This window comes from Macaca mulatta, chromosome 4 (assembly GCF_049350105.2).
Source record: "Macaca mulatta isolate MMU2019108-1 chromosome 4, T2T-MMU8v2.0, whole genome shotgun sequence".
NCBI classification, from domain to species: Eukaryota; Metazoa; Chordata; class Mammalia; order Primates; family Cercopithecidae; genus Macaca; species Macaca mulatta.
Genome location: NC_133409.1, coordinates 5,619,199 through 5,646,277, shown reverse-complemented (window position 1 = coordinate 5,646,277; position 27,079 = coordinate 5,619,199). Strand labels below are relative to the sequence as shown.

At 50.7% G+C, this 27,079-nt stretch overlaps 1 protein-coding gene across 7 annotated transcripts in view; it reads right to left on the bottom strand.

The window, feature by feature from the left end:
• RPS6KA2 (ribosomal protein S6 kinase A2) overlaps positions 1-27,079 on the bottom strand; it is a 452,599-nt gene that overhangs the window by 50,348 nt on the left and 375,172 nt on the right. For all 7 annotated transcript variants that reach the window (XM_015137669.3, XM_077999204.1, XM_015137670.3 and 4 more), the window contains 3 exons: positions 26,948-27,018; positions 25,104-25,192; positions 8,711-8,775 (listed from right to left, as the gene is read on the bottom strand). In XM_015137669.3, coding sequence (XP_014993155.1) covers positions 8,711-8,775; positions 25,104-25,192; positions 26,948-27,018 — 225 coding nt within the window. The remainder of the gene's footprint in view (positions 1-8,710; positions 8,776-25,103; positions 25,193-26,947; positions 27,019-27,079) is intronic.

The following is a 27,079-nucleotide window of genomic DNA, read 5'->3' as shown; positions in this document are numbered from 1 at the left end:
AAAGAGAGGGAGATGGAGAGAGAGAGAGACAGGGAGAGAGGGGGAGAGAGAGAGGGGGCGGGGGAGAAAGAGATGGAGTGGGGAGGAGGGGGGAGAGAGGGAGGGGGAGGGGGATAAGAAAGAGAGGGAAATGGAGAGAGAGAGAGACAGGGAGAGAGGGAGAGAGAGCGGGGGTGGGGAGGAAGAGATGGAGTGGGGAGGAGGGGAGAGAGAGGGAGGGGGAGGGAGGTAAGAAAGAGAGGGAGATGGAGAGAGAGAGAGACAGGGAGAGAGGGAGAGAGAGCGGGGGTGGGGGAGAAAGAGATGGAGTGGGGAGGAGGGGAGAGAGAGGGAGGGGGAGGGAGGTAAGAAAGAGAGGGAGATGGAGAGAGAGAGAGACAGGGAGAGAGGGGGAGAGAGAGAGGGGGCGGGGGAGAAAGAGATAGAGTGGGGAGGAGGGGAGGGGGGAGAGGGGGATAAGAGAGAGGGAGATGGAGAGAGAGAGAGACAGGGAGAGAGGGGGGGAGAGAGAGGGGGCGGGGGAGAAAGAGATAGAGTGGGGAGGAGGGGAGCGGGGAGAGGGGGATAAGAGAGAGGGAGATGGAAAGAGAGAGAGCACACGCTAGCTCAATCCAGCACAGAGCCAGGCCTGCTTTTATTATGAGGAGGAATTTATTTACACAAGAGATTTCCATTAAAAACAAAATAAAATACAAACTGGTTGTCATGTATTAATTCTACTGTGAAGTATTTAGCTCTGGAACGCAGGGGCCCACATGGCCCCTCTGGCTCCTCTCCTCCATGCCAGCTCTTCCTCCATCGCCCTGGGGACCCATCTTGCCCACCCCTGCCCCTACCCCGCCACAGCCTCTGATAAAACATCCCCAGAGCCTGGTGCCCAGTGCTTCTTCATGGAGGGGTTTTGCCCCCACTGGGACATTTGGCAGTGCCCAAAGACACTGCTGGCCGCCACACCTGTTTGACTGCTGCGAGATCCCAGGGGGTGGAGGCGAGGGTGTGCAGAACCCACCCACCCATAACAGCCCCACCACACAGCATCGCACAGGTGCCACCCAGGCTGAAGGTGGGAGACCCTGGCCCTGCCTGCTTCCTTCTCTCTCTCACCCTTCCTGTCTTGTTTCTGCTCCAACCCTCGAAAGTGTAACGTCAACCAGCTTCTTCAAGGAGGACTGGATGTTGAGGTGACTGGCCACTGTCCTTGGAACCTCTTCCCTTCCCCATGGAAACCCCGGTGTGGCAGGGCTGCAGGCTCTGCCTGGCTTCCTGCAGGCCACATCCTTCACCCTCCTCATTAACCCATGGGGCACGCACCACAGCCTCGCTTCACACCAGCTGTCCAGGAAGGCACAGGCTCTATCTCTGACCACCCTGACTCGGGAGGCTCACGCCCAGAGGCTGTCACCTTCCCGCCTTCTGAGTCAGATCACAGCCCAGCACTGGTACTGCTGTGACCTCCTCTGGGCTGAGGCCATCCCACTCCTTTAATACGAAGTGTCTGCTGCGAAGTCAGGTAGCCGTTCCCTCCATCCCAGGACACTGCGCCTGGTGGCAGGGCTCAAACATCCCCTGTGCTCTGCCGCATCTGTGCCTAGCCCAGTGCTGGGAGTCACCCGGGATGCCCAGTGAGGAGATCCTGAGCCCAGGTGGTCCTGTAGCACTTTTGTACAACACCAACAGCTCCTCCTCACATGGCGGCAGGAGGGAGCCCACCTCTGCTTTCCCGTGCTTTCCACCCCTCAGCTGTGAGCCCAGGCTTTCAGCTCACAGACCCCAGCAAGACCAGAGGGAGGCATTCGTGTGAGAGTGGACGGAGCGCCTGCCGAGGGCCAGGGCCTGCCTTCTGTGCCACAGGAGCCTTCAGGCAACTGTCTACCCTGTAACATGGGTCCATGTGCCAACTGTGGCTGTGAACACAGCCTGTTCACTGGGGCCTCCAGACCACCATGCCCCATCTGCCAGAAGCTGCTGCGTTTTCACTGTGGTCTGGGCCAGACAGTGAGGTTCTGTGCAGGCCGCCTGGGGCTAACTGGAGTCAGTCACTTTGGCCATTGGACGGCTTCCTCGAGGCTTGCAGCAATCTTAAAGGCCGATGGATCAATGTCTTCCTGATGCTACATAAACATTTGGAAGTTGCTAATATGTGTTATTACTATGTATGCTTTTTCTTTCCATATGCAAACCTAAGAATGGGTTTGAGGCTTTGGGGGAGAAGTCATGTGGCCTCTTGCTTTGTATGTAAATCACTGCAGGCAGGGTTGTGTTGAGAGTGAAACAGCAGCAGCATCTCGCCTGGGATTCTGAGCTTGGTGAGACAGACACTAGCAGTTCTGCCCTGGATCCCCCCCTTCCTGAGACTCTGGGATAATTCATGCCAAAACCGACAGAGAGAAAATGCAGTCTCTTGATCAAATTCGCCAGCACATTTAAAATCATCTCATTCGTCCCAAGATGTCAGAATGACACAGTGTGGCCACAGTGCTGAAACGAATTTCACAGGAAACAAGCGCACGTGAGGAAGCCCGGAGCAGGCCCATCAGGATTCTATTTATACTAAAGACCTTCAGCTAAGTGAGAAGAGGAGAGAGAGAGAGCAACAGAAAAACGGTACCTGGGTGATGACATAGGAAACAGGTGCTAATTTGGGGTCTCAGACCCTAACATCTGCCTTCTGCAGACAGTTTTGGCTTCAGGCATTTTGGAATTAATACGCTCCAATAAGGCAAAGGGCACATTTATAGATTATTCCTAAAATAGTAACGCAAAACTATGCAGACCAGAAGACAGGATGGAAAGTGCCGCAGGAAGAATCGAAACGATTTTCAAAGCGTCAGGATGGGTGTGACAGGTCAGTGGCTCATGGAGCAGGACTGTGCCTGCAGTTTACCCGGCTGTAGGTGGGTCCAACAGAAGAAGCACCTGGACTTAAAAGCTGCTGAACCAAAGGGGGATGATTCGTTGCACAGCGTCCGTGCTGCGTTCCCTGAAGGGGAAGTGCTTCTGGTGTATATAATGTAGGCATAAAAGGATAGAAATCTCGCTACTGGCAATGGGAGCAACAGCTGCATGGAGACACCTGTGCTGTGAGGCCCTGACCTGCAGCCTACAGCTCCCAAACCCCCAAACCACTCTGCGCCATACTCTGCAAATACTCCACTTGTGGGCAAGACCACAGTGGACTGAGGACCCGGAACCCACCCTCTGCTCCTGCCAGGACACACAACAGCCAAGTTCAGGGCACACCCCACGTGCTGCCAGATCACCGAGCGACCTCGAGCTTCTCATTGTCCTGTGCCTCAGTCTCCTCTACCAGTCTCTCCCATCTCACAGCATGACAGCTAATGATGTGCTTGGAAGGGTTTCAGACTGTACAAAGAACATAAACATGAGTTACTAGTATTGATCATTAATAACCAATAGCAGTGATAATAAGGGTCAGTGCGACACTAAGGGTCTAGGCTCTGGACAGAGTTCCAGAAACAAAGGTGTCCCTCTCCCCGATGACTGTGTGTCTCCAGCATCATCATTCGCTGCCTGTAAAAATATTTGCGGTTCCCTGGGTCCCCCTGCGAGGGACGCCAGGCTGGGATGGGAGCCGCCCTCAGACTGGCTTGTGCTGTCTGCAGTGATTAACTTTTACGAAGCGTTTTTTGGGTTCGTGCTAATTCTGTGTTCTCAGCATGCTTCAGCCATGGGGGAAAAACCAACACAGTTTCTATCGCTGGCCTCTACTGTATCCTCTGCAGAGGTTTGTAGTCGATCATTAACTCGTGGCTTCTTACTCAGCTCGTCAAGCAGAGCTGGCCTTCAGAAGGAATGGCTCCCGTGTAGACATTCACTTGCTCATCTCTGAAGCTAAATTAAAAGGCAGCAGCCCACACCTCCACTGTTTCCACACTTACTGTCAGCAGATGGTCCTGCTGCAGCAGGCCACTGAAGACCCTGGGGACAGTAGTGGGATGACAGGTGTTTACTTTAAAAAAAAATAAAAATAAAAGATCTGCTGGCAGTATCAGGTCACAGACGGCAGCAGAAAGCAAAATAAATATCCTTATATTTTCCCAGTTGGATCCTGAGGCAAGCCCTTGGGTGAAGTACCCAGGCAGAAATCTAGCGGTTAGGAAATGTCTTCTCATCCTTCGTTACAGAGTGTCTGCATTGCAGAGGGAACGGCTTTTGGTGTTAACAGTTCTTGCAAATGAGGCTGACCTGTGGTTTTCAGCTATCTGAGCCGCTGAAAAGCAGAATGGGCACATCTCGAAAAATACATCACGAAGTAAAATTACCTCTTAAATAAATACCTTTAAACATCTTGCATTTTAGCCCCCGCTTTCTGAAGAATGGGTTGATGGCTTGCCTGGATGTGTTATTGGGGTTTGAGGTTAGCCATGAAGACATACAGGCTGCTGCTGGGGCCGCAGACACAGAAGAACACACGGGCAGACTCGACTCATGACAGAGGATCAGCTGAGCCGGGGGACCACTGGACTCGTCCTGATCTTGACAGCTTCTAAGACCATCGTGGTCCTGAACACGGTGTTTTCATGTCCACACACCTTTGTTGGGAGCATCCTCCTTCTCCTCCTTCTGCCCCTCTGCTGGTTAATTCCACTTGCCCTCTTTCAGACATCATTTCTCTCTCTTCCTGCTGGCCACTTTCGCTGTGCATGCACCTCTTCCATTGGTGGATGATGGCGTTATGGGACAGCAGACTCCTCAGTCTGTGGGCAGCTGGAGGACGGGGCTCCGCCTTCCAACTGTTATGTCATGGACGTGGACACTTTGCTGGTGCACGACCCGGTGAGCACCAAGCGTTATTTATCAAATGCATGAATTAATGCAGAAGTGGTGTTTCTGAGCTCCTCTGCCACTCATGGGCTGTGTGGGTTCAGGGTACTGGGCAGAATGAGAGCCTGCCATTCCTCTAGCACTGCTGCCTGCCTTCCTCTGGGAAGTACAGACATGAAGTAAACATGTCTGGTTCTGATCAATCATAAGGACCTCTCTCAAATCCAAAACAAAGCCAAAATAAAATCAAATTAAGTGCTAAGAGCAACAAAAGGAACATCTCAGCCCTGATTCTAGTCTGATTACTTTGAAATGATGCAGAAATGCCACCTTCGTGGGCTGTGTTTGCTCTCCAACCACAGAGAGACCAGAGCACCCTGAGCAGAGGCACTGTGTAGAGAAGGCTCTTATTGCCACAGGAAAAAGGTAAGCTTCTGCTCAGAGCTCGCTGGACCTCAGCATTCTGCGATGCACAGTAATCTAATTTTTCATAGTTTTCCAGATCCATCGTATTGTTAAAATTCCAGGCATCTCACAAGGTTGTCTTAGCAAGTGTGTAAGCCCTTCTGGGCCATGCGTACTTCGGAGTGGCTACACTCTTGGCTGAGTCCTCTGTGTTGGACTGTGTCACCTGGGGGTTTGGTGTGGAGCGACTTCTCTTTCCTCCCAACTGCAGCCCTCAAGGTCTCCCATCCCACGCTGCTGCCCTGCCCACCTGCAGCTCTCCCTCCAGTCCAGCAATCCTGGTTCTCCATTCTCCCAGGCATGGTCTTTAGAGGAAGGACTAGAGTGTGAGAGTGAGGAAATGGAGGGGGCAAGTCTCCCTTGACAGCTGTGACTCCTGTCTTGAGAGTCTCACTCATTCATTCACTGATTCACTCACTGACTCAGTCACTGACTCATTCACTCACTTATTCACTGACACACTGACTCATTCACTTATTCATTTGCTCATTCACTCATTCCCTCACTCATTCCCTCACTCCCTCATTCACTTACTCATTCACTCACTCCCTCACTCATTCACTCACTCCCTTACTCATTCACTCACTCACTCATTCACTCCCTCATATACTCCCTTACTCATTCACTCATTCATTCACTCCCTCACTCATTCACTCACTCATTAACTCACTCACTCACTCCCTTACTCATTTATTCCCTCATTTGTTCACTCCCCCACTCATTCACTCACTCATTAATTCACTCACTCATTCACTCACTCATTAACTCACTCACTCACTCATTCACTCACTCATTAACTCCCTCACTCACTCCCTTACTCATTCACTCACTCACTCATTCACTCCCTCCCTCACTCATTCACTCACTCATTAACTCACTCACTCACTCCCTTACTCATTCACTCACTCCCTCACTCATTCACTCATTCACTCACTCCCTCACTCATTCACTCACTCATTCACTGACTCATTAACTCACTCACTCACTCCCTCACTCACTCACTCATTCACTCACTCATTAACTCACTCACTCACTCCCTCACTCATTCACTCACTCACTCCCTTACTCATTCACTCCCTCCTTCCCTCACTAATTCATTCACTCACTCACTGACTCATTCACTCACACATTCACTCACTCACTAGGGATTCATCAAGTGCCTCCTTTGAGCCAGGCCCCGTTTTAGAGCTGTGGGTTACATCTCTAAGCCACAGATTCCTGATCTTGCAGCTTACATTCTAGTGGCAGGAGACAGAAAATAATAATAAACATCAGAAACACATGTATTATGAGGCAAGTCAGAAAGTGATAAGGGATACGAAAACAAAGCAAGGCCAGGGGGTAGGGGTGCTGGAAGAGGAGCTGCAGTTTGGAAGAGCTGCAGGACAGGTCTCAAAAGACGATACTGAATGGAAGACTGGAAGGTGGAGACAAGTGAGCCCTTGGGGGACTTGGGCACGAGGGGCCTGGGAAGCCAGACCAGCTGGAGCCAGTGCTAGGAGGGGAACCTGTTCCATGGAGGCATGGGAAGAAGGCTCCATGAGGATGGGAGGGGTGACGCGTGGCTGTCCCGACCACTTTCCTGTGCTTTTCCATCTGTCCCCAGCTGCATCCTCTTCGTCAACAGTGTCCTCCTGTGACATGTGCAGACCCATCTGTCCACCGCCTTTCTCTGCCAAGTCATCACAAGCCCCACGGAAGCAGGACTTTGTTCCATCCATGGCTCTATCCCCAGCCCTGGAAAGTGCCTGCGACTGGGATGCCCAGCAGAAAGGGTTGGATAAATGGAGAAGCAGATCGTGCAGGGAGGAGCTATGTGGTCCCACCTTGACCACTGGCAGGTGGGGGAGGGGATGCAACATGTCGTGACCCCCTGAGGGGCAGGCGTCGGGGTTCTGGGCATGGTGCTGTGCTAACCATCCACAGGCTAACACCCAGGTCCCTTCTCCATGAAACAGGCTTGTCTGAGATCTAAACGCCATGTAAGGTGAAGTCTCCATAGAAAATATATTCCAACGCAGAGTCGACTAACAGTGACCTGAGGTGCCCGTCTGTGAGGTGGGCACAGCCTGAGCTTCTGATAAGCCTAAATTTTCAGGGAAGGTAAGTAAGAGACTCCAAAGGGAGGCCTTGGTGGTTTTCATTTCTTGGAGGTCCTGGTTTGGAGGCACAGATGTCCTGAAAGTTTGCATGCTTCTCTCTAATCTTACTTTTGAAAAGAAGTCTAATCTTACAAAAGTTCTTTAATCAGAACTGTAAAACCAGGCTGTAAAAAGTTATCACTCTTTCCCAGCTTGAGTGCTTTGCTGGGGCTCAGGCTGAAGGAAGAGGAGAACCGGCTGGTTTCATCCAGCACTGGTGTTACACATTCCCAGAGGAGAGGTCTGGGGCTGCAGGTGGGGCCCACCTGTCAACCACAGGGGCCACCTCTTCATGAAATGTGTGGAGGCCCCAGACTCCATGAGGACATAAAGAAGAGAGAGGAAAGGGAAAGCAGATAATAAACTCTATACCATAGAGGGCATTTACATCTTAAAAAGTATTCCATTAAAATCCTTTGAGGTTAATTTGTTAGGTCAGGAAAAGAAAATCCCAACATAATTGTTTTTGTGTTAACCCTAAGGAAAGAACTAAAAGCAACTGATAGGAAAGGAGGTATTGCCTTCCTCAGATGGAAAGAACAGCCTCCAAGTTTTAGCTGCGAGAATTCCCTGCGTGGGCGATACGTCAGATGCTGACAGCTTTACCACTTGGAGTTGGTGTCTTGGCAGAAATAGGCCATTGACACTTGTAGCTTGGTGAAAAGTGAGATACGAGAACTTCTTAGACAATGTCCAGCCTGGCCCAGAGAACCGGAAATGGCGGCTTTACTAGTAACTCCACTAACAGAAGCTCCAGTTTATTCTAACAACTCGGCACTTTTTTTTTTGTTTGTTTGTTTTGTTTTTTATGTGACTTCCATGTGCGCATCAGCCTGACGAACGATGGAAAATGCAGTATCGAATCTGGGCCTGCCCGTAGCCCTAGCACTAAAAGGTCCTGGTTGAGCAGCTCATCAGGACTTTTGCCTGCTCAGCCCTTGGGGTTAGAAGACAATCGCTGCTGGAGCAATCGGGAACGTGCAGGGCTTTGAGAGGCCGGGGAGTGGGTGCAGGGAGGACAGAAACCTTGACAGAGGACAGAAACATCGACTTTGACGGGCAGAGGAGAGTAGGAGGAAAGCTGAGGGGACTTTAGGCCTCGAGCTGGAGGGAGGGGCACTCACACGTCGGTGCCTCCCAAGTTGCCAGCCCGCTCAGCAGGGTCCTGGGAGCTCCCTGCCTGCAGGTGGCTTCTCTGCATTCACCTCCGACCTACTTGTGACCCGCACACTGAGGACCCTTTGCGCCAAGCCACGATGTTCCCTCCACCCACTTCCGTGTCATGCGTGTGCAGATGGGGACTGTGGCATGCAACTTACGTTCCAGTCTATGGTCACAAAGAAGGGATGGCGCTTAATTTCCTCCACTCCATCAATGCCAGCACCTGTCACAACAACACAGAGATGATCATCAGAACAAATCCAAGATGGGGTTCTCTGACAGTTTCCAATGCAGCAGTGTGGGGGGTGGGGGTGTGCAGAGGCAGGGCCGTGGGAAGGACCCCGTAGGCTGCTCACTCCTGCCCAGGGCACCTGCGCACCTGCCGATGCCCCCAGCTCAGAAAGCTACGGCTCAGCTCCGAGGGCTTGTGACGCAGAAGTGGCCTGGGGTTGGGGTGGGCGAAAGAGATGGTAAAGAGAGGCACGGGACAGGCCAGCCAGGTGCTGCCTGCTTCATGTGAGGGCTGCCTGGTACCCCCCGCCCCGTCACACCCAGGAGCTTGAGGTGCCTGTGAGTATGAGCACCAGGTGGACCTCCCAGGAGGCCGGAGGGGAAGGCACAGAGCAGAGCTCCTGGCAAAGCTGCCGCAGGGATTAACCAGGGAGGGAAGAATTCCAGGAAATGAAAGGAGTTGACAGGACTGAGTCCCGGAAGAAGGCGGAGCCCAGCCTCCGGCCAACCCCTGGCCACCCCTAAGCCTGCTCAGGCTGGTGACTGTTTTTACCTGGAGGCTACTTACAAATATCTCTGCTTTGTTCCGTTATTTCTACCTAACCTCCTGCCTTACTTTGTTGCTTACAATCCTAAGGCCCTGGGGCAGAAACGAGGGAGGGAGTAGTGGGCGGAGCACTGGGGGCCCTCTCGGGCAGCATGATTCTCTAACGGTGGATACATGTCTACTCATTTGCCAGAAATCATCACTGTCCCCCAGAATGAGCCCAGTGTGGACAAGGCCTTTAGTCAGTAGCTCAGATCATCGGCTGCAGAAGCGCGCCCATTCACGAAGGCACTACCTTTAGGGAAAGCTGTGGGGCAGGGAGTGAGTGGTCTGTGGACACTTGCTGCAGTTTCTGTTCAGTTTTTCCATAAACTTAAAACTGTTCTGAACACGAAGTCTATTCATTCAAAACAAAAGGTCATAAAGCTCTAGGATTCTGTTTTCTCCAGGATGGGACGGCCGCAGAGGAGCCCGTCCTCCTGGGTCACGAGTCCGAGAAGAGGCGGGCTTGGCTGGAAGCAGCAGCGGTGGCAGTGGCCGGGGAATTCCTGCCAGCTCCAGGCCTAGGTCTGGGGAGGGTCTGATCCCTGGGGCCCGGCTCCTCTGTTCTGCAAGCTGTGTTCCTTTCCGCTGCCAACTCCTAACGGCCCTCCTCCAAATCAGAGCCTCCTGTGCCATGCATGCCCCTTTGTGGAGCCCCCCTCACGTCCAGCTCTCACTCCTGTAGTTAAGGGAAGGGCGTGGCTACCTAGGGATGCTGTGGTCAGCACAGGCGCGGCCCAGCCTGTCCTGCTATGAAGCTGGGCTGGGGTGGCACAGGTCACCGCGAGTCACAGGAGACGGCACCATTGTGGGCTGGACCTGGCCCATGTCCTGGTCCCTCCTCCCCCTCCATTCCATACTCTGGGCAGTGATGTGGGGGCAGCTCGGGAGCTGTGGTGGCCTCGGAAAGCCCCTCTAGGTGGTCAATGGCCCGGAGACAGTCCCCTTACCCTGGAACCTTGGCCAGGGCCACGGTGCTAGGAAAGAACCCACAAACTAAATGCCCCTGAAGACACTCTCAGTTTCGCGTTATTCACACTTTGACGTGAAAGTCCACCTACAAGGAATTAGAGGAAGGGCGCACATTCAGGAGTTTCTCCTTCCATGAGGACGCAGGCTCACAGGACAGACATAGCACACGGACATCTCAGTCATCCGATGCACAATCGCTGTTCCCATTTTACAGACGAGGAAACTGAGGCTGACGCAGGTCAGGTAACTTGTTCAAAATCAGACCAGAGGTTACGAGTTATGGGTACCAGCTTTGGAGGCACATCTCTGAAACGTAGCCGAGGTGCCCGACCTTCTGAAATGTCTTTCCCCTGACTCCCTGCTGAGGCCTCTCCGGGTTCCCCGGTCTATCTCCTTTGTCCTCCTCTAAAGTCTGAGCCCAGGGATCTGATCCCAGGCCTTTGCAATCGCAGCAGCTGGCATGAGCCTTCGCAGGCGCACCAATGGCTGCTGTAATGAAATTTCCAGAGTGACAGTCTGACTTCCAAACAGCCCTCCCCACGCACCCATCCTGTGTGCAGGCCTCCTTTGATGATGACCAGAACTCCGGGTTGAAGAGTCCTTCTGGTCATGATGATTAACAGGAAGACCTTCCTCTGAAGTGTGCCTCTCCCCTACTCTTTCGTTTGGTGACTGTTGGATGCATGGCCAGAAGGGCTGTCAAAAGACTGGTGACTGGAACAAACAGTTCAGAGGCCCTGGTACACGCAGGGCTGTGGCAACTTGTTGGCTGTACTTCTTTGGAGGATCTATTTCACATTTTGTACCCACTGTATTTCCTTCTTATTCATCATTTGCAAATATGGTCTGCAGGAGTTTTAGAAAGTGAGGCGCAGAGGAAATACAGGTATTTGTATAACTACTATCTAACTGGTATGTGCTGGGTTTACCTGGATCACTGAAGTCAACACATTTCTATCTTTACCTCCTTTCCCCCAAGGCAGTAAGATTTTGCACCATGTTCGTATTTTAAGGCCTCAGCAAAAAGAGTCGACAAGGGAATAACACTCTGGTTATTACTAAAAAATTACAGGTGTTCCAGTTATAGGGGGGAAACATGAAATAGAAGGAGGATTTGTGCACTCAGTGCTTTGAAACCTGCGTCAACCCTCCCAGGGCAGTCAGGTTTATTATTTTTGTTAAAATAGGTGACTTTGCACTCAGCTTCCCTTTTTTATCTACACTGAACACACTGGACAAACGACGGTGAGCGGAATTCTGGGCGGGGAAAATTGGAAAGTATCAGGCTGATGCTGGAATCATGGCTGACTCGTTATGGGACACGGATGACACGCACTGAAGGCCTTCCTTGGTTCTAGAGGACTGCTGCCACTCATCTAGATCACGAAGCACTGACAAGAACAGGGACAGAAACTGCAAGCACAGAAGGCCGGAATTCCCTCCTGTTAGGCTAAGGGATTTGTCAGTAAGTTCCTTAATGCAGGGTAAACAGGAGTTCAAGGTTCAGGGGAACAGAAGATTCAAGAATCACACTTCTTCTCTGTAGTAATAACACCTAATCCTGTTTGTTTAAATGGCTTGTGGTCTATCTCCAAATTGGGGCACCACCTAAAGTGTTTATCTGGGTCTGTGTCTCCAATTGCTGTGCTCCGGTTAAGGGTTTAATTCTGCAACCAGTTGGAATTCTCACATCAATGACTAGTTTTAAAGCGCAGTGCAGTGCCTGTGAGAGGATTTATTTATTTTTTTATTTTGGGGGGACTCATTCTGTCACCCAGGCTGGTGTGCAGTGGCATGATCACAACTCACTGCAGCCTCAATTTCCCGGGCTCAGGTGATCCTCCCAGCTCAGTCTCCTGAGTAGCTGGGACTACAGGCATGTGCCACTACACCAGGGTAATATTTTACATTTTTTGTAGAGACGGGGTCTCACCATGTTGCCCAGGCTGGTCTCAAACTCTTGAGCTTGAGTGATCCACCTGCCTGGGTCTCCCGAAGTGCTAGGATTATAGGCATGAGTCACTGCATGGATGATTTATTCTTTCATTGCACCGATTCTATCCAGCTCTTCTACTTCATATTTTTCACAAGGTAAGCCATTCATTTCATTGTAGGGCTTCTAAATTCTCAGTAGGTGATTCCCAAAGGGTTTTGGTATCTGCCAAAAATCTGTGCATTGTGTCTTTATATCTACAGAGAGCTTTGGGGGATGGTTAATTCATGGTTTGGGACTCCTTTGCAGTATTTTCATTTTCGTTGTTTTAGAGTCACACAAACCCATCTCCGACACTTCTGGGAACATTCAGTAGAAGCTTACTGGCTGCCTCCTGAGGTTTATTACATACTGCAAGCTTCTCCTAACTGGCCCACCACGTCCAGCCTATAACCGTCTGGGGCAACTTCCATGACTGATTTAAATACTAGGTCTGCTTTTCAACTTGTTCATCACTTACAGGTTATCTATACATTATGTGTTTAAAGGTTGTTGTTTTTTTTCTTTTTTTTTTTTTTTTGCCAATTTGAAATTTCATCTATTTCATGTTTACACCCTTTGTCAGGGAGTCGCTTGTGTCTCACAGGACTCAGCCGGTTGGGAGTCAGGGATAGGCTGGGGGCTCAGGCTTGAGCGGTGCGGGAGTGAGATCTCCAGACAGGCCCTGGACATGGGTCTCTAGCAGCTCCCTAGGGCTGGTTTGGGGCTGACCAGCTCCAGGTGAGGGTGAGGACTATCTGCCTGGCCTTCAGCAACCATCAAAGCCTGGCTTATGACAGGCAGTCCCGGCAATGCCAGCGGAAACTGGGGTGAGGACCAGAATGGGCCACATTTGAAGTCATTAAAAACACATCATCTGGAGATCGGTTCTGGACAGGAAAACAGTAACGAGAGCAACGGGAAACCCTCTGGCCGTGCAGGAGCTGTAGGCGGCAGGTGTGCTGTAAAGACAGCAAGCCCGGCTTAAGTGATGGGCGTTGATTCGCTGCGCTATTTTTATGCTCATCAGCACTTCACATTCCTTTCTAACCTTTCCCTCACTTTAAACGTTCCCCTGGGAGTCTCAGAATATCTCAGGAGTTTCTAGGAGAAGCTACAGATGCTCATTAGGAATGAGCTAGAAAGCTGTCAGCTTTGGAAAAAAGGAAGACTTGGAAGTAGGCTCAGGAAGTTTTATACTCACTACAACTCCTCCTGTCCGGGGAAAAGTCAGGACATAACAAACACCGGTGCTGAAAACCCCAGCAGTTCCCGATCTCAGGGCAGGACACATTTACAGCTGTTTCTAGACATCACCATGGTATAAACTTCTATCAGAAACGGAAGTCACTTAAGCAATGAGAAGCAGCAAACACCACACCCAGGGTTTAGCTCTACAAAGCCTGTTCAGCAGAAGCATCGCCCACATCTCCCAGCCTCTCCCGTCTCAGCCGGCAGCAGCGCCAAGCGCAGAGGGACCGAATGTCCTGCTGAGCCTGTCTGTGCAGAGCTTCATCCCAGAGCTTACTCCTGATGCTGCCTTGGTCCACGCTTACAGGGTGCGGTGCTGAGGGCGCTGGCCTGGAGCCCCTTTCTCACTTTTCTTTTATTCTGTTCTTTGAAATTCCTGAATTTGCAAATCACTCAGAGTCACCGAGTCTTCCACCTGGGAGGCCCTTTCCTTGCACAGACAAGAAAGCAGAGAGCCCAAGCAGGGGTGTGACCCTCCAAGGCCTCTATCGCGGCATGTGCCCACTCCCTGCTGCCAGCCCCAGCTTGTGGTCCTTCTGCTTAGACTGGCTCATCCCACGCTGCTAGAGCCACCCCAGGGTCTTTCTGTAATTCACAACCACACAACCACCAGAAAAACAGTGCTAAGAAATAAGGCTGGTGTCCCCTCAGCTGCATCCTGCAGAGCCCCCATGGCCACCACACCCACCGCGTGCTCCCAAGCGTGGCCCGGCCTCCAGCTGCTCTGTCTCCTCTCCACTCATCTGCTGCCCAGGCATGGGGATATCACAGAGTCACACGTGCCTCCGGGTGTGCCATTCTTCCTCCTTTCCTCCTACTACTTCCTGTGGCATTTCTTGGGCCCAGACGGCCAGCTCCCCCTGCACCCTGTCCAGCATCCGGCACGTCTTCTGAGACCCAACCCAGTGTCCCCACTCAAATAGATCAGTGGCCCTAAACTAGTGGCCTCTGGAGGTCAGTGGCAGTGCCGTCCACCTTCCTAAGCCAGGACCTGCTACGGGCATTCAGCACACGTTCACTGAACAGATCACACACGAAGGCTGGGGGCTTCAGTCTAGAACTCTTTTGAATGAAGACATTTTATCTTCACGGGATGTGGAGGTGGGAGAAATGCTAGTCTTAGACTCAGATGCCAAGGAGCCTTTAGCAACTCACAAGGGGGCAGAGAGCCGTTTTCTCACCTGCAGAGCATAAGAGAGGAACGAGATGAGTCTAGTTCTGGTAGTCTGGACATGTATAAACACATTATGCCATCTCTTCCAGCTGTAAATATCTGTGCAGAAACTCTGGGAGGGGTCAACTCCCCCAAATTCATATGCTGAAGCCCTAATCCCCATTGTCTCACCATGTGACCGCATGTGCTTTTGCATACCTGGGTCACTGCAGGTATGATGAGCCCAGCATTAGCAGGGCAGACACTCATCTCCTATGACTGCTGTCCCTAGAACAAGGGGAACTTTGGACACAGACCCACACGGAGGAGAAGGCCACATGGAGACAGAGGCGGAGGTGAGGGTGTGGCATTCACAGCCAAGGGTGTCAAGGCTGGCCAGCGAGGCCCCAGGGTCCGGGAGCGGTCAAGGCTGGTCAGCGAGGCCCCGGGGTCTGGGAGCGGTCAAGGCTGGTCAGCAAGGCCCCGGGGTCTGGGAGCGGCCAAGGCTGGCCAGCGAGGCCCCGGGGTCTGGGAGCGGCCAAGGCTGGTCAGCAAGGCCCCGGGGTCTGGGAGCGGCCAAGGCTGGCCAGCAAGGCCCTGGAGTCTGGGAGCGGCCAAGGCTGGCCAGCAAGGCCCTGGAGTCTGGGAGCGGCCAAGGCTGGTCAGAAAGGCCCTGGAGTCTGGGAGCGGTCAAGGCTGGTCAGCAAGGCCCTGGAGTCTGGGAGTGGTCAAGGCTGGTCAGCAAGGCCCCGGGGTCTGGGAACAGCCGGGGACACATTCCTTTCAGTGGGAGCACAGCCCTGCAGCCTTGAGCTTGGACCTCTGGCCTCCAGAGCTGTGGGAGGACACGTTTCTGTTGCTCAAGCTGCCCAGTTCGTGGTTCTTTGTCACGGCTGCCCCAAGAAACTCACACAGAGGGGCGGCCAATGAACAGCTCAGTGTTCACTGTGGTCCGCCGGGCATTAGAGACGTGTGTTTTTATCCGCGTTTCTCGCTACACTATGCGCACACAGAGGGCACATTTTTCCTTTGATTTCCTAATTTCTAGCTTATTGCTTTGCCCACTGATCCCTCTGTCATCTGGACTGGATGGAATCGTCTGGGAATCCAGAGGCTTCCCACTGATGGGGGCTCATTAAGGAAGAGGCAGGGGTGAGGAGGTCGGGAGGCAGAGAGGGGTCCCCTCCCTCCCTGGCGGAGGCCATAGAGAGGAACAGTCTGCAGCTCGAGGGGACTCACACTAGGGGAGACACCAAGAGAGGGCAGGTGGGAGGCGATGAAGGCGCATTCGCCCCTCCTCCCAGCCCCCAGATTGGGCCCTGAGGTCCTGTGCAGTGCAGTCCAGGGCGGGAGAGCTCTGGCATTGAGAGCTCTTATCCGAGAGGCTCAACACAGGGGAGGCTGGAGGTGTGTGATTGCCTTGCATATCAATGCGAGGGCCCAGGGTTAGAACGAGGCCTCTAACAGCCACCAATTCCCCAGATGGTCAAAGGGAGAACTCAATTCCAGGCTCTTTTGGAGGAATGAGAATAAGGCTCACAGCAGTCAGAAGCCGGGGGGGAAGTTCCAGTCACAAAATCAGCTGTCTGTGCAGGTAAAGGTGACTCTGCCCCACCGGGTTTTCAGACTATCCGGCTCCAGCTCCTCAGGCAACTAAATCCAGCGCCCTCCCTGGATAAAGGCTGGGCAATTAATTCTGACTGTAGCTTCTTCATGCCGAGCCTGGGCATCTTAGGTTGTAAATACACCTGTGGGAGGGTCCACAGCTCCTCGAAAGCTTGATGATAACTCACTTAGACACAGTTTGAAGGGCGATCTCCGCCCGAGGTGAGCCGTTTTCCATGCTTGGGTGAGCTCCGGGGGACTGGTATCTTTTAACCAACACCCATCGCTACTTTTACTTAACACTTCTTTTTATAACTTACACAGCCTTCCATGATAGTGCATGCAGACTGACCTCACTTTTCAATACTCATAAAGTATCCCTTGTGTAGACGACGGTAATTCAGTGAACTGTCCTTGGGTGATGTGGATTTCAGCTTCTCATCTCTCTCTGTGCACTTGTGTGAATATATTTGAAGGATATATTGTTTGAGGTAGAATTACTTGGGTGAGATGCATGTACTTTAGTTTTGTAGAGATTTTTCAGGTCGACTTACGAAAAGTGGGACAAACACACCCCTTCACCCGGAAGTTGGGAAACTGCTCTCCAAATGTGTGCCTCTGCGCTGACTTTAACTTGAGAGGTAAAAATGGGCTAGACCTCCTCGAAGATAGTAAGGACATGAAATATCACGAAGAACTGTACAGGTACTGGCTGATTCGAAAGCACAAAAACATTCATGGAAAGCAACAAGTGGCATGCTTTAAATAGCTCCTTCATAAGACAGGGAGGGCTTTAGGAAAAATCTGCAACTCTTGCTAGATGTTTTGGATCTGACAAGCAAGAATCTTATATTCCTTAAGATTGTGATTTTATATATATATACATGTATTTTTTTTTTTTTTTTTGAGACAGAGTCTTGCTCTGTCACCCAGGCTGGAGTGCAGTGACGCGATCTCGGCTCACTGCAATCTCCGCCTCCTAGGTTCGAGCAATTCTCCTGCTTCAGCCTCCTGAGTAGCTGGGACTACAGGCACCCAGCTAATTTTTATATTTTTAGTAGAGATGAGGTTTTGCTGTTTTGGCCAGACTGGTCTTAAACTCCTGACCTCAGGTGATCCACCTGCCTGGGCCTCCCAAAGTGCTGGGATTACAGGCACACACCACCACGCCTGGGCAATTTTTGTATTTTTAGTAGAGATAGGATTTCACCATGTTGGCCAGGCTGGTCTTGAACTCCTGACCTTAGCTGATCCACACGCCTGGGCCTCCCAAAGTGCTGGGATTACAGGCGTGAGCCACAGTGCCTGGCCCATTTTATGTAAGTATCTTTCTTCTAGTGTTTTTCTAAAGCTCGATGCTTTTTGCCCAGTTTTTCTACAGAATAAAAATTATTTACAAAATTCAATGAAAACAAGTAAGTTGGGATTTTTACAAAATTCTGAAATTAAGCTACAGTGAAATTCTGGGAAATTCTCTGCAGGAAAAGAGAATAATTACACTCTCATTCCATATTAAAGTAAAAAATAATTGAGTTGTGAATTAAAACGAGTTCATTTTTCAAGTTTAAAAGGCCAAGTCAAGTACTCTTATCAGAAATACAAGCATAGCTATAGGGAATTTTCCTGAAAAACCTTTTCAATTTTTAATTAAGACTGAGCAAAGCTCAAAGTGGTCTTTGTTGTTGCAAAGATTAGAAATAAATAAGCCATGAAGGCTCAGCTCTAATTTGTGGCTTTTAAAAAGGATACTGATGTCTGACATTGCTCTGGAATCAAGCCAAGGTCCTCTTTGAAATTGAATTAGTAGATCTTAAAGTATGTGCTGCAGAGCGGAGGCCTCTGCTGAGTTCTCTACTGAGATGGTAGACTGTACGTATACCTCTCTGATAGATCTTAAAGTATGTGCTGCAGAGCGGAGGCCTCTGCTGAGTTCTCTGATGAGATGGTAAAATGCACGTGCATCTCTTTGTTTTGGTGCAGGCACACACAGGTACACTAGAAGTCTTGGTTCTTTCTCATTTTACTTGGGTTGTCACCAGTTTCCAGCAGGAAACTCTGCCTCAGCTATTGGGGTCCAAGAGCCAAATGTGCTCCAATGAGATAAACAGATGAATCTTGGGATCTGGGCCCTCAGCGATTTTGCAGAGATACCACCCTTTCCTTTCAAATGCAACTGCCCTCGCTGGGGGAGGACTGTCCCAGGAAATTCTCTGAATAATACTGTGTCTGGGACAGGTGGCAGTATCTGTGCTTGCCCTGGAACTGGAGGAAAGAAAGAATTTTCTAAATAGTTTGTTTTTGTCTTAGAAACCAGAGCCAGGAGCAATGACAGGGAGCCACTCAGTTAATGCCTAGAGGCCTTGCTTATTCGGACTGTGATCACAGGCGGCTTCAGGTGACGATGAGGAAACAGAGTGTGATCCTCTCAGGCTGGCTCCACAGGATTAGCCGCTGGAGGAGGGACACCCACCCCTAAATTAGTAAAATGGAAAGGTTTCATGAACTTCTCCAGTTTCAGTAAGGGAAATCTGTGTGTTTGGGTGGGACTGGAGGCATGGGAAGATGAGGGAGAGGAAGGAGGGGAGAAGAAGAGAGACGTCACATCCTACTTCATCTTCCCTAAAAACCCAGGGTGCTTTACAGCCATGCTACAGGATGCCCTCACCACAAAGTAAATTTGAGGGATCATTTTCAATTAGTTGCCTCCCAAAAGGGATTGTTCTAAACAAAGGTGGCCGTGCAGCCTTGACCTTCAATAAGGAGTTCCAACACTTTTCCAATTGCCTCAAAAGCAGAGATTCTCGAAAACCAGATGTAACAAGATGCCCCAAGCTTCACAGCCTGAAGACTGAGGGGAGCAGAAGTGGGTTCCGATGGGGCTGCTTTTACAGATCATGTTTGTGCCACACCAGGTAAGAGACCACGTGGGACATCTATGTGTGTGGGGAGAGGACACGCACAGCCGCATGCTGTCGGAGCTGGAAGGAACCGCAGGGACCATCACCACCACCTTCATTTCCCAGAGAAAAGGAGGGCCAGGGCCCATGGCTGTGCAGCTGGCCACAGCCTAGTTGGGTCTAGAACTCAGAATCCAGACAACCCCCATGCCACTGCGGGCCGCAGACCAGAAGCTCACAGAGCTGGGGCCATGGCCACCCAGGTCCTGCTCTCCCACATCCTGCTGCCATGGCAACACCAGAGAATCCATTGCTTCTGGCAGCAGGACGGCCCTCAAACAACCAGGGGAAAGGAAAAATCAGGCCTGACTTCTTACAGGATCAGAAAGAATTAAGAAGAATTAAGAAAGGCCCATTTTAAATCTTGAAGACCCCGAATGTCATGCTAATGAAGAATGAGAAGAACAGGGCCTTTTTTCCCCCTTTTTAAGATTAAGGGCAAATCACGTCCTCACTAAATAAGAGAAGCTCATATGTAGTCTTCTCAGAAGCCCATGGAGAAGAAATGGGTTTGTGCTTCCACATTCGGGAAGGGAGGACCCAGGCCTCTGTGAGAGCTGCACTGCTCTCTGTCTTTGGCTGGGCGGGTGCTGACTACAGCCGACTCCTGCACACACAGGGTCCTGGGACAAGCCCTTGTACCTTGGAACAGAGCCTTGCTCAAACAGAAAATGATGAACACAATTTTACAGTCTTGTCATGGAGGTCGGAGAAGACAGGGGTGTGTGCTTGGCAGGTGTGAAGTGCTAAGCGAATACAGGATTGTGCAAGTCACTAGGAGAAAAACACTTTGTGAACAAGGATTCTGGGTGAGTGCATAGAACCAGCATGATGTCCACATCCACAGGCAGAGCCCCTGCATCTGAGTGGGCACCACGGGGGCCAAGGCATGATGTACCCGCAAACCTGTGCTGTCTTTTCTGCTTTACCACTTGACGGGGAAAATGGCTAGAGATGAAGCAGTAGCACCAAGGCTCAGGCTCGACCAAACTCCACACACTTCGGGGCGAGGAGCTTTTCAGAGCACCTTAAACAACAACTGCAATTCCTTCAATTCACTTGAGTTCAAGTGTATTCACCAGGGGCTCTGTGTGGTCTGGGAGCTGGACACAAAGATGAACCAGACACAACCTCTGCCTTCCTGGATCTCAACACTCAGGAAATACCTGTGGCCGGCCCAGCTGCCTGGCCAGTAAAGCCACCACTCCAGCCCTCGTTTCCTTCCTCCAACCACAGATGCTTGGTCTCCTGCCTTCCTTACAGTGCCATGTGTCACGAGTGCCATGGACAGGGTTTCAGCCAGCAAGAAGTACAGAGAACTCCCAGGGGCTTCCAGAAAAGCCTTGCTTTCATGATAAAGGAGACAGAGGCAGTTGGCCCCATCCAGTTCCTTTTTTTTTTGTATCTCCTGCAGAGAGGATGTGATGCCAGGAGCTGTTGCAGCTACGCTGTCATCACAAGGCACCAAGGATAAGGATGAAACGGCAGAGAACTGAGGATGGGAAACAGAAGCCACAGGAAGATCTGGGCTCCTGACAGCAGTAGTTCAGCTGCCAACGTCTACAACTCATCAACGACCACGTGGTGCGTTAATAAGAGAAAATGAAACTGCGATTTGGAAAACTAAATTAGTTGAATAAAAAATTTAAAATTATCTAACGGTTCTATTCCTGGCAGCTAAAAGTAATTCCTATGGATACACCTGTTTTCATAAGTGAATTTCGTAAGTTTCTTGTTCGACCTGCTTTGAAGTACTGTCGTGAGAATTCAAGTCAGATGATGCACTGTCTTAGTGCAGTGCCGAGGCATCTTCTCATCCTCATCAACAGCACTGTGCCGGGAGAGACCTGAGGCTTGGAGAACGACCTGTTCTCCAGGTTCATTAGAAATCCACCCAGGCAGGGGAACAATGGAGCTGTCCACCCACCCTCTCCCACCGCCCACAGGGCCTGCCTCCGAGAGCTATGTGGAAGAGGCAGTGCTTACACCCAGCAGCATAGAGAACATTGAGGGGAGAGCCACAGACACAATAAAGGTGCAACCCAGGGTCACAGAAAAGAACAGCTCTGGACCAGACACCAAAAAGGCTGATGAAATGAGACCAGGGGCTCTAGAAGTGGGCAGCCTTCAAGGTTGAGAGACGAGTAGAAATGGCATGCAAAGATGTTTCTGTGCATTTCATGGTAGTTCACAGCATTGCAAACCCGATTCTAAGGCAGGCATGTTCTGAAGTGGGTTGAGATCCACTGAGCTGGGCAGCAAGCCCCTGACAGTGAGCCCCCGATCCCTCCTGCCTAGGAAGGGTTACTTCTGCATTGCTTTTACTGCTGACGGAGACTTAAATGAAAGGGACTCAATTTAATTCACAACCTGGAAGACTCAGATCAGAAACATGACCTTTGACATGGCATTTGAACAAACCAGGGCGCTGCCATGCGTTGGCTTAGCTGAGGGACACGCTTTTCAACTTGCGTCTGTCTCCAAACACACCCTCAGAGTTAAGAAACACTGCCTCCCCCACCTCCTCAGACATACAGTGATGAACAGGGGTCTGCAAACAAAAGGCCAGACCACACCCAGATTTGGGAAAACTGCAGTGAATCGGCAACTTTAGGACACAGGGTGGGACACAGGCCCTTCCTGCCTCTCCCAGCCCAGGCTGTCCCTCTGTCCAAGGCTGCATCTCCCACCACTGGGGACCCCACTCTCAGAGGGTGAGGTCTTGTCCACAATAGGCCCCGTGTACACAGGGACTCTGGGCACTAAGGGCAAGCGCTGAGCCCTTGCTGCGTGTCCTGAGCTGAGTCACTGTGTAATCGGGGGTGTGCACCAGGACCAGTGAGTGAAGGGCCAAGGTGCAGACAGCTTTAGGAGCTGCACATCTCTTAGAAACGTGGCTGTGACCCTGGCTAACTACGACTGTCACCACTGACGAAAAGGAGGAGTCCTGATGATTCTTGGTTGGAATCTCAGGTCCCATCTGGGACTTTGCTGAGGGGTCCTAGTAACAACAATGTGGCAAAAATTCTGTTTGGTTGGCAGGTTCCTCCAAACCATGAACCCTCCACACACCTGTGAGCACGTGCACACACACACACACACACGCACACAGTGCCCCTGTGTGTGCTGCAGCACGGGCCCTCTACCCTGACCAGGTGTCCTCCTCTCTGGTCCCGAGCACTCCCTATCCTGGGCCTCCCATCTCATTATCGCCCCCAACTGGCACCTCGGTGACTTGGGGCTGCTCTGCTGGGGCCTTCAGCTTTGTCCACAGCACTGTTGGCGAATATCCCTCTAAGGAACCTGCCTCTGTCTGGGTGACAGTTCCCCAGCCTCTCAGACCCTCGACTGGGGACAGTGCTGTAAAATGTATGCAGTGATCTACTAGCTAGTTTTCATCCAATGCACTGGACACAGTCCTTTCCACAGACACCAGCACAGGGCCCTGCCAGGTGGCATTGGGGGCTGGGTCCAATGGTGCCATGTGCCCTGGCACAGATGCACTGGGGTGTGGGTGGCACGGGCTCCACTGCAGGGCAAGTCTACACTCTCCAGCCATGCGGGCTGCAATTCAGTCTAGACTCTGGCCCTTCCATGTCAGTACCAGCAATGTGGAGAATCTCAACAGGGGGACTTTGCCAATGTCAGGAGATGTTTGATCATCACGGGGTGGGGGTGGGGATGCTGCTAAACAGCCCCAATGCACGGAGCAGCTCCCAAAACAAGAATTAACCAGCCCAAAATGCGGACGGTGCAGAACCATGGCCAAGACACTGTCCTCCAGCCCCAGGCCGTGGTGTGGACGTTTCGTAATTGATTCAATGACTTCCTTATCGAGCGAGGCTTACTTCATCTTCAGGTTTTTGTTAAACAGGAAGATATGTGGTAAACACTGTTTATCTGTCATACCTTTTATGTGGGTATGGCTATTTCTGTTGGAGAGATTTCTGGCAGTAACACTTCCGGGCAAAAGGGTGCATACGTTTTAACATTTTGATGGTTTTACCAAGGTGCTGAAATGTTGCAGGGATTTACTCTCTTGACACACACCCATGTGCCCTGGGCTTTCTGGATTGGCCTGCAGTGACCGGCAGACAGCGATGACACACCCATGTGCCCTGGGCTTTCTCGACTGGCCCGCAGTGACTGGCAGACAGTGATGGCAGAACACCCTGTGACATCACTGTGCCATGGGGAACTCACCGTGTCACCTGCTCTCACGTCACCCGTGCCACGGGGAGCTCACCATGTCACCTGCTCTCATGGCTCCCACGCCACAGGGAGCTCACCATGTCACCTGCTCTCATGTCACCCACGCCACGGGGAGCTCACCATGTCACCTGCTCTCCTGGTAGCCACGCTTGGCACGCAAAGGTGCTCAGTGACAAGGAGGAATTGCTTTACTGCGTTGTGTGGAAGAATGGAAATAGGCCAAGTGGACACAGGCATCGACGGTGGGTGATCACTGAAAGGTCTGTAAAGTGGGATTTAAAATATCTGCTTACATGGAGGAGAACTGCCTCGTAAAGACAACTATGGGACATCCTTACATAAAGTAAAGAATTCCTATGAAGACGAATCCGCAGGAAGGAAGAGTGGTTTACGTGATAAAAATCTGGATTAGAAGTTGGATGTAAATGTGTTTAATTAGGTGAATACAACTATGACAATTCATTACAAGATGAATTTCATGGGAATTACTACTCAGTACTTTAAATACCTAGATGTTGATTTTTAAAAATCACCTTAACTCCTTTTTTCTAAGATCACAAAGTTACACATCAATTACCTCATATTGTGAAAATATTACTGTGGAGTAGGAAGGTACTTTTGACTAGCTTCACTTTTAATCACTGAAGGATTGCAAATTAGTGCAAAAGTTCCCTGCAATGGAAGCTGATGTGGGGAAGAAGCTAAATGGGTCCATCCTTCTTTGGGGTTGGGGGACGCAGAGAGGAAAATCTAGTATTTTTTCCGAAATGAAATATTTCCTGATTTAACTTCTGCCTTCCCCTCTGATATGCCTTCTATCTGTGAGGTTAGAGTTAAAAAACAAAAACAAAAACAGAACACAATGTGTTCCTTTTGTTTTCTTGTGTAATAAAATAACCCAAAACACCCTGCTCCGACTGCCGTCTGAACCGGAAACACCAGCTCCTGCTGCCGTCTGAACCGGAAACACCCTGCTCCTGCTGCTGTCTGAACCGGAAACACCCTGCTCCTGCTGCTGTCTGAACCGGAAACACCCTGCTCCTGCTGCTGTCTGAACCGGAAACACCCTGCTCCGGCTGCTGTTTGACTCTGAGACAACACGGCCACGCCCACTCGCTAAGACCTGCCCAGCCCACGGAGTAACCCTCAATACACTGTCACATACACAAAAAGAAAATCAATCAGTAGTTAATATTAAAGTAGATCCTGATTTTTAACAGATGTGGAGGTTTCTTAATTTAGGGAAAATTAAATTAGAAGCAGCTTTTCAACGGTTCTGTCCTTAGCTGCTAGACTTTCAAAACTCAGGGAAGTCAGATTGGTAGAACACTACCATTTTGGGTAAAACCAGTGGCTTTTAGAAAACAGCTTATGGTATTTTGGCAGCAACTATGTGTTTTAGAAGCTGTGAAGGGGCCTCTTTTCCTGGAGCTCAGATGGCACTGGTACTATTTCAACCTCTAGATGAGGTCTGTTTTCAGTGACCTCAGTCGGCATTAGGCCAGAGCAGGTGGGTAGCCCTCCACGTCTCCACTGTGGCTTGGGGGGCAGCACCCTGCATGTTCCCATGGTGGGGTGTCCCGTGGTGGGGTGTCCCGGGGACTCTTACCCAGCCGGTTGCAGGGGTTCCGTTTGAAGAGAGCTCGCAGCAAACTCTGTGCCTCCCCACTGAGGAACTGCGGCATCCCCAGCTTGGCTCTGAAAAACAGAATCCTATTTTAGGATCTATTTTAGGAGAACAAGGACAAGCTATAAAGAGGGCCCCAGTCAGCATTCAGAGACCTCAGTCACAGTCCCCCAGAGCAGCCATGCTCTAACACGTGGGTCTTAGGACCCTTTTATGCTTTAAAAGTTACTGAGGACACCAAAGAGCTTTTGTTTATGTGGAATACAGCTGTGATATTTACCACAGTAGAAAGTAAAGTGAGAAATCTGTATAATTTATATTTAATTCATTTAAATAAATATTTTTATTAATAAACATATTTAATAAAATCATTAAAAAACAGTAACACTCTCATTAACATAAATAGCATTGTTAATGGAAATTATCTATGTTTTCCCAAACAAACATATAAAAAGCCTTTTGTGGCGTTGTTCTGTATTTTGGTGGGTCTCTTCCTGGCTCACAGGAGACAGCTGGACCCTCTTGTCTGCCCTGTGCTCAGTCTGTTGCGATGCTACGAAGAAAATCTGCGAGAGGAGGACCTGCAAGCCCCAGGAGGGTCTCAGGGCCACCAGGGTCTTCAGAGCACACTGAGAACTCCGGGCACAGAGCCTGGTGCTCCCCTCCAGAAATTCTCCATCCCTCCCAAGTGGAATGCCCTGAGGCCACACCACACCCGTGACTTGCTGTCAGGGATTATTCCAGCTTTAGAAAAAGTAAAGAACGTGTTCTCCCTTAAAATTCAAACAACGAGAATCACGCGAAGGTCCTGACTTGCAGCTCTTAGTGTCTGCTGCAATTCAAGGTCCCTTGATGGAGGAAAAGGCTGATTAAATAAAAAGACACTCCTTAGCTTTACAAAAGCATCCTCACGATGGAGCTTCCTTCACTCCCCTCTCTCTTTCCATCTACGTAAGGACAGAGCTTACAAAAGCTGAGCTGGTAGTGTTTTAGGTGACTCTCAATTTTATCAAAGTTATGTATCCATTTGCAAACAGAGTTGGCAAGAGTGGCTCATGAGGACAAACGGCTTTATGACTCCTCCAAGTGGCCTCACTTAGGAAGGAACTGATTAGGGGCTCCCAGCCTCTCTGTTTCCTGCCCTCCTTCCATCTGCTCTGGGACAGTGATGGTTGGCGGTGTCTGCTCACATTTAGGATTCTATGGCAAGGTGGCATGGGGATCAGGCTTCTTCCTACAGTCTGAGAGCAAAACCTTGGCTTAGTAAATGATTTTTCATGATAATTAAGCAGAAAATGGTTTGTAACCAGTCACAGGGTAAAATAATACTGAGTCCTGTCAAGGTCAACCAGGAGTGCTATAAGAATGCGGTCAGCAGGTGGGGAGGGAAAGGAGACCCCTGCTCTTGTGATCTCTCTGGACAAGGCCCTGTAGGCCTTGGGTCTTTTTCTGTCTACACTTTACTTCTGGGAGGTCACCAATCATCACACTTGAAAACCAGTCACTACACATTCTAAGTGACTTACTGATGGAAAACTATCTATGGTAGAAGAGTTCACCAGAACCACTCAGCAGGATGAGCCAAACCAGCAACTGCTCCCTTGACCCACTGTCACTAGAATGCCCAGCACCCTATCACCACTGCTACTGGTGGAAGAGCACTACCATTTTGTGTCAAACCGTGACTTTTAGACAACAGCTTACAATACTTCGGCACTGTAAGCCTGGCAAGGTAATTAGAACTTCACAGTTCCAGGTTCAGAGGCGGCAGCTCTTGATATCAGAAGGTGTTCACAGGTCTCTGGGGGGACTCCCACACTACTCACTTGAGGATGAGGGCCATGGTCTCCTTCCTATCCTTCCCCTGGAACGGCAGGGACCCCGTGAGCATCTCGAACTGCAGGGAAACACAGAGCACAGTGAGTTCATTCATCCAGACGGACCCGGCTTAATGGCGA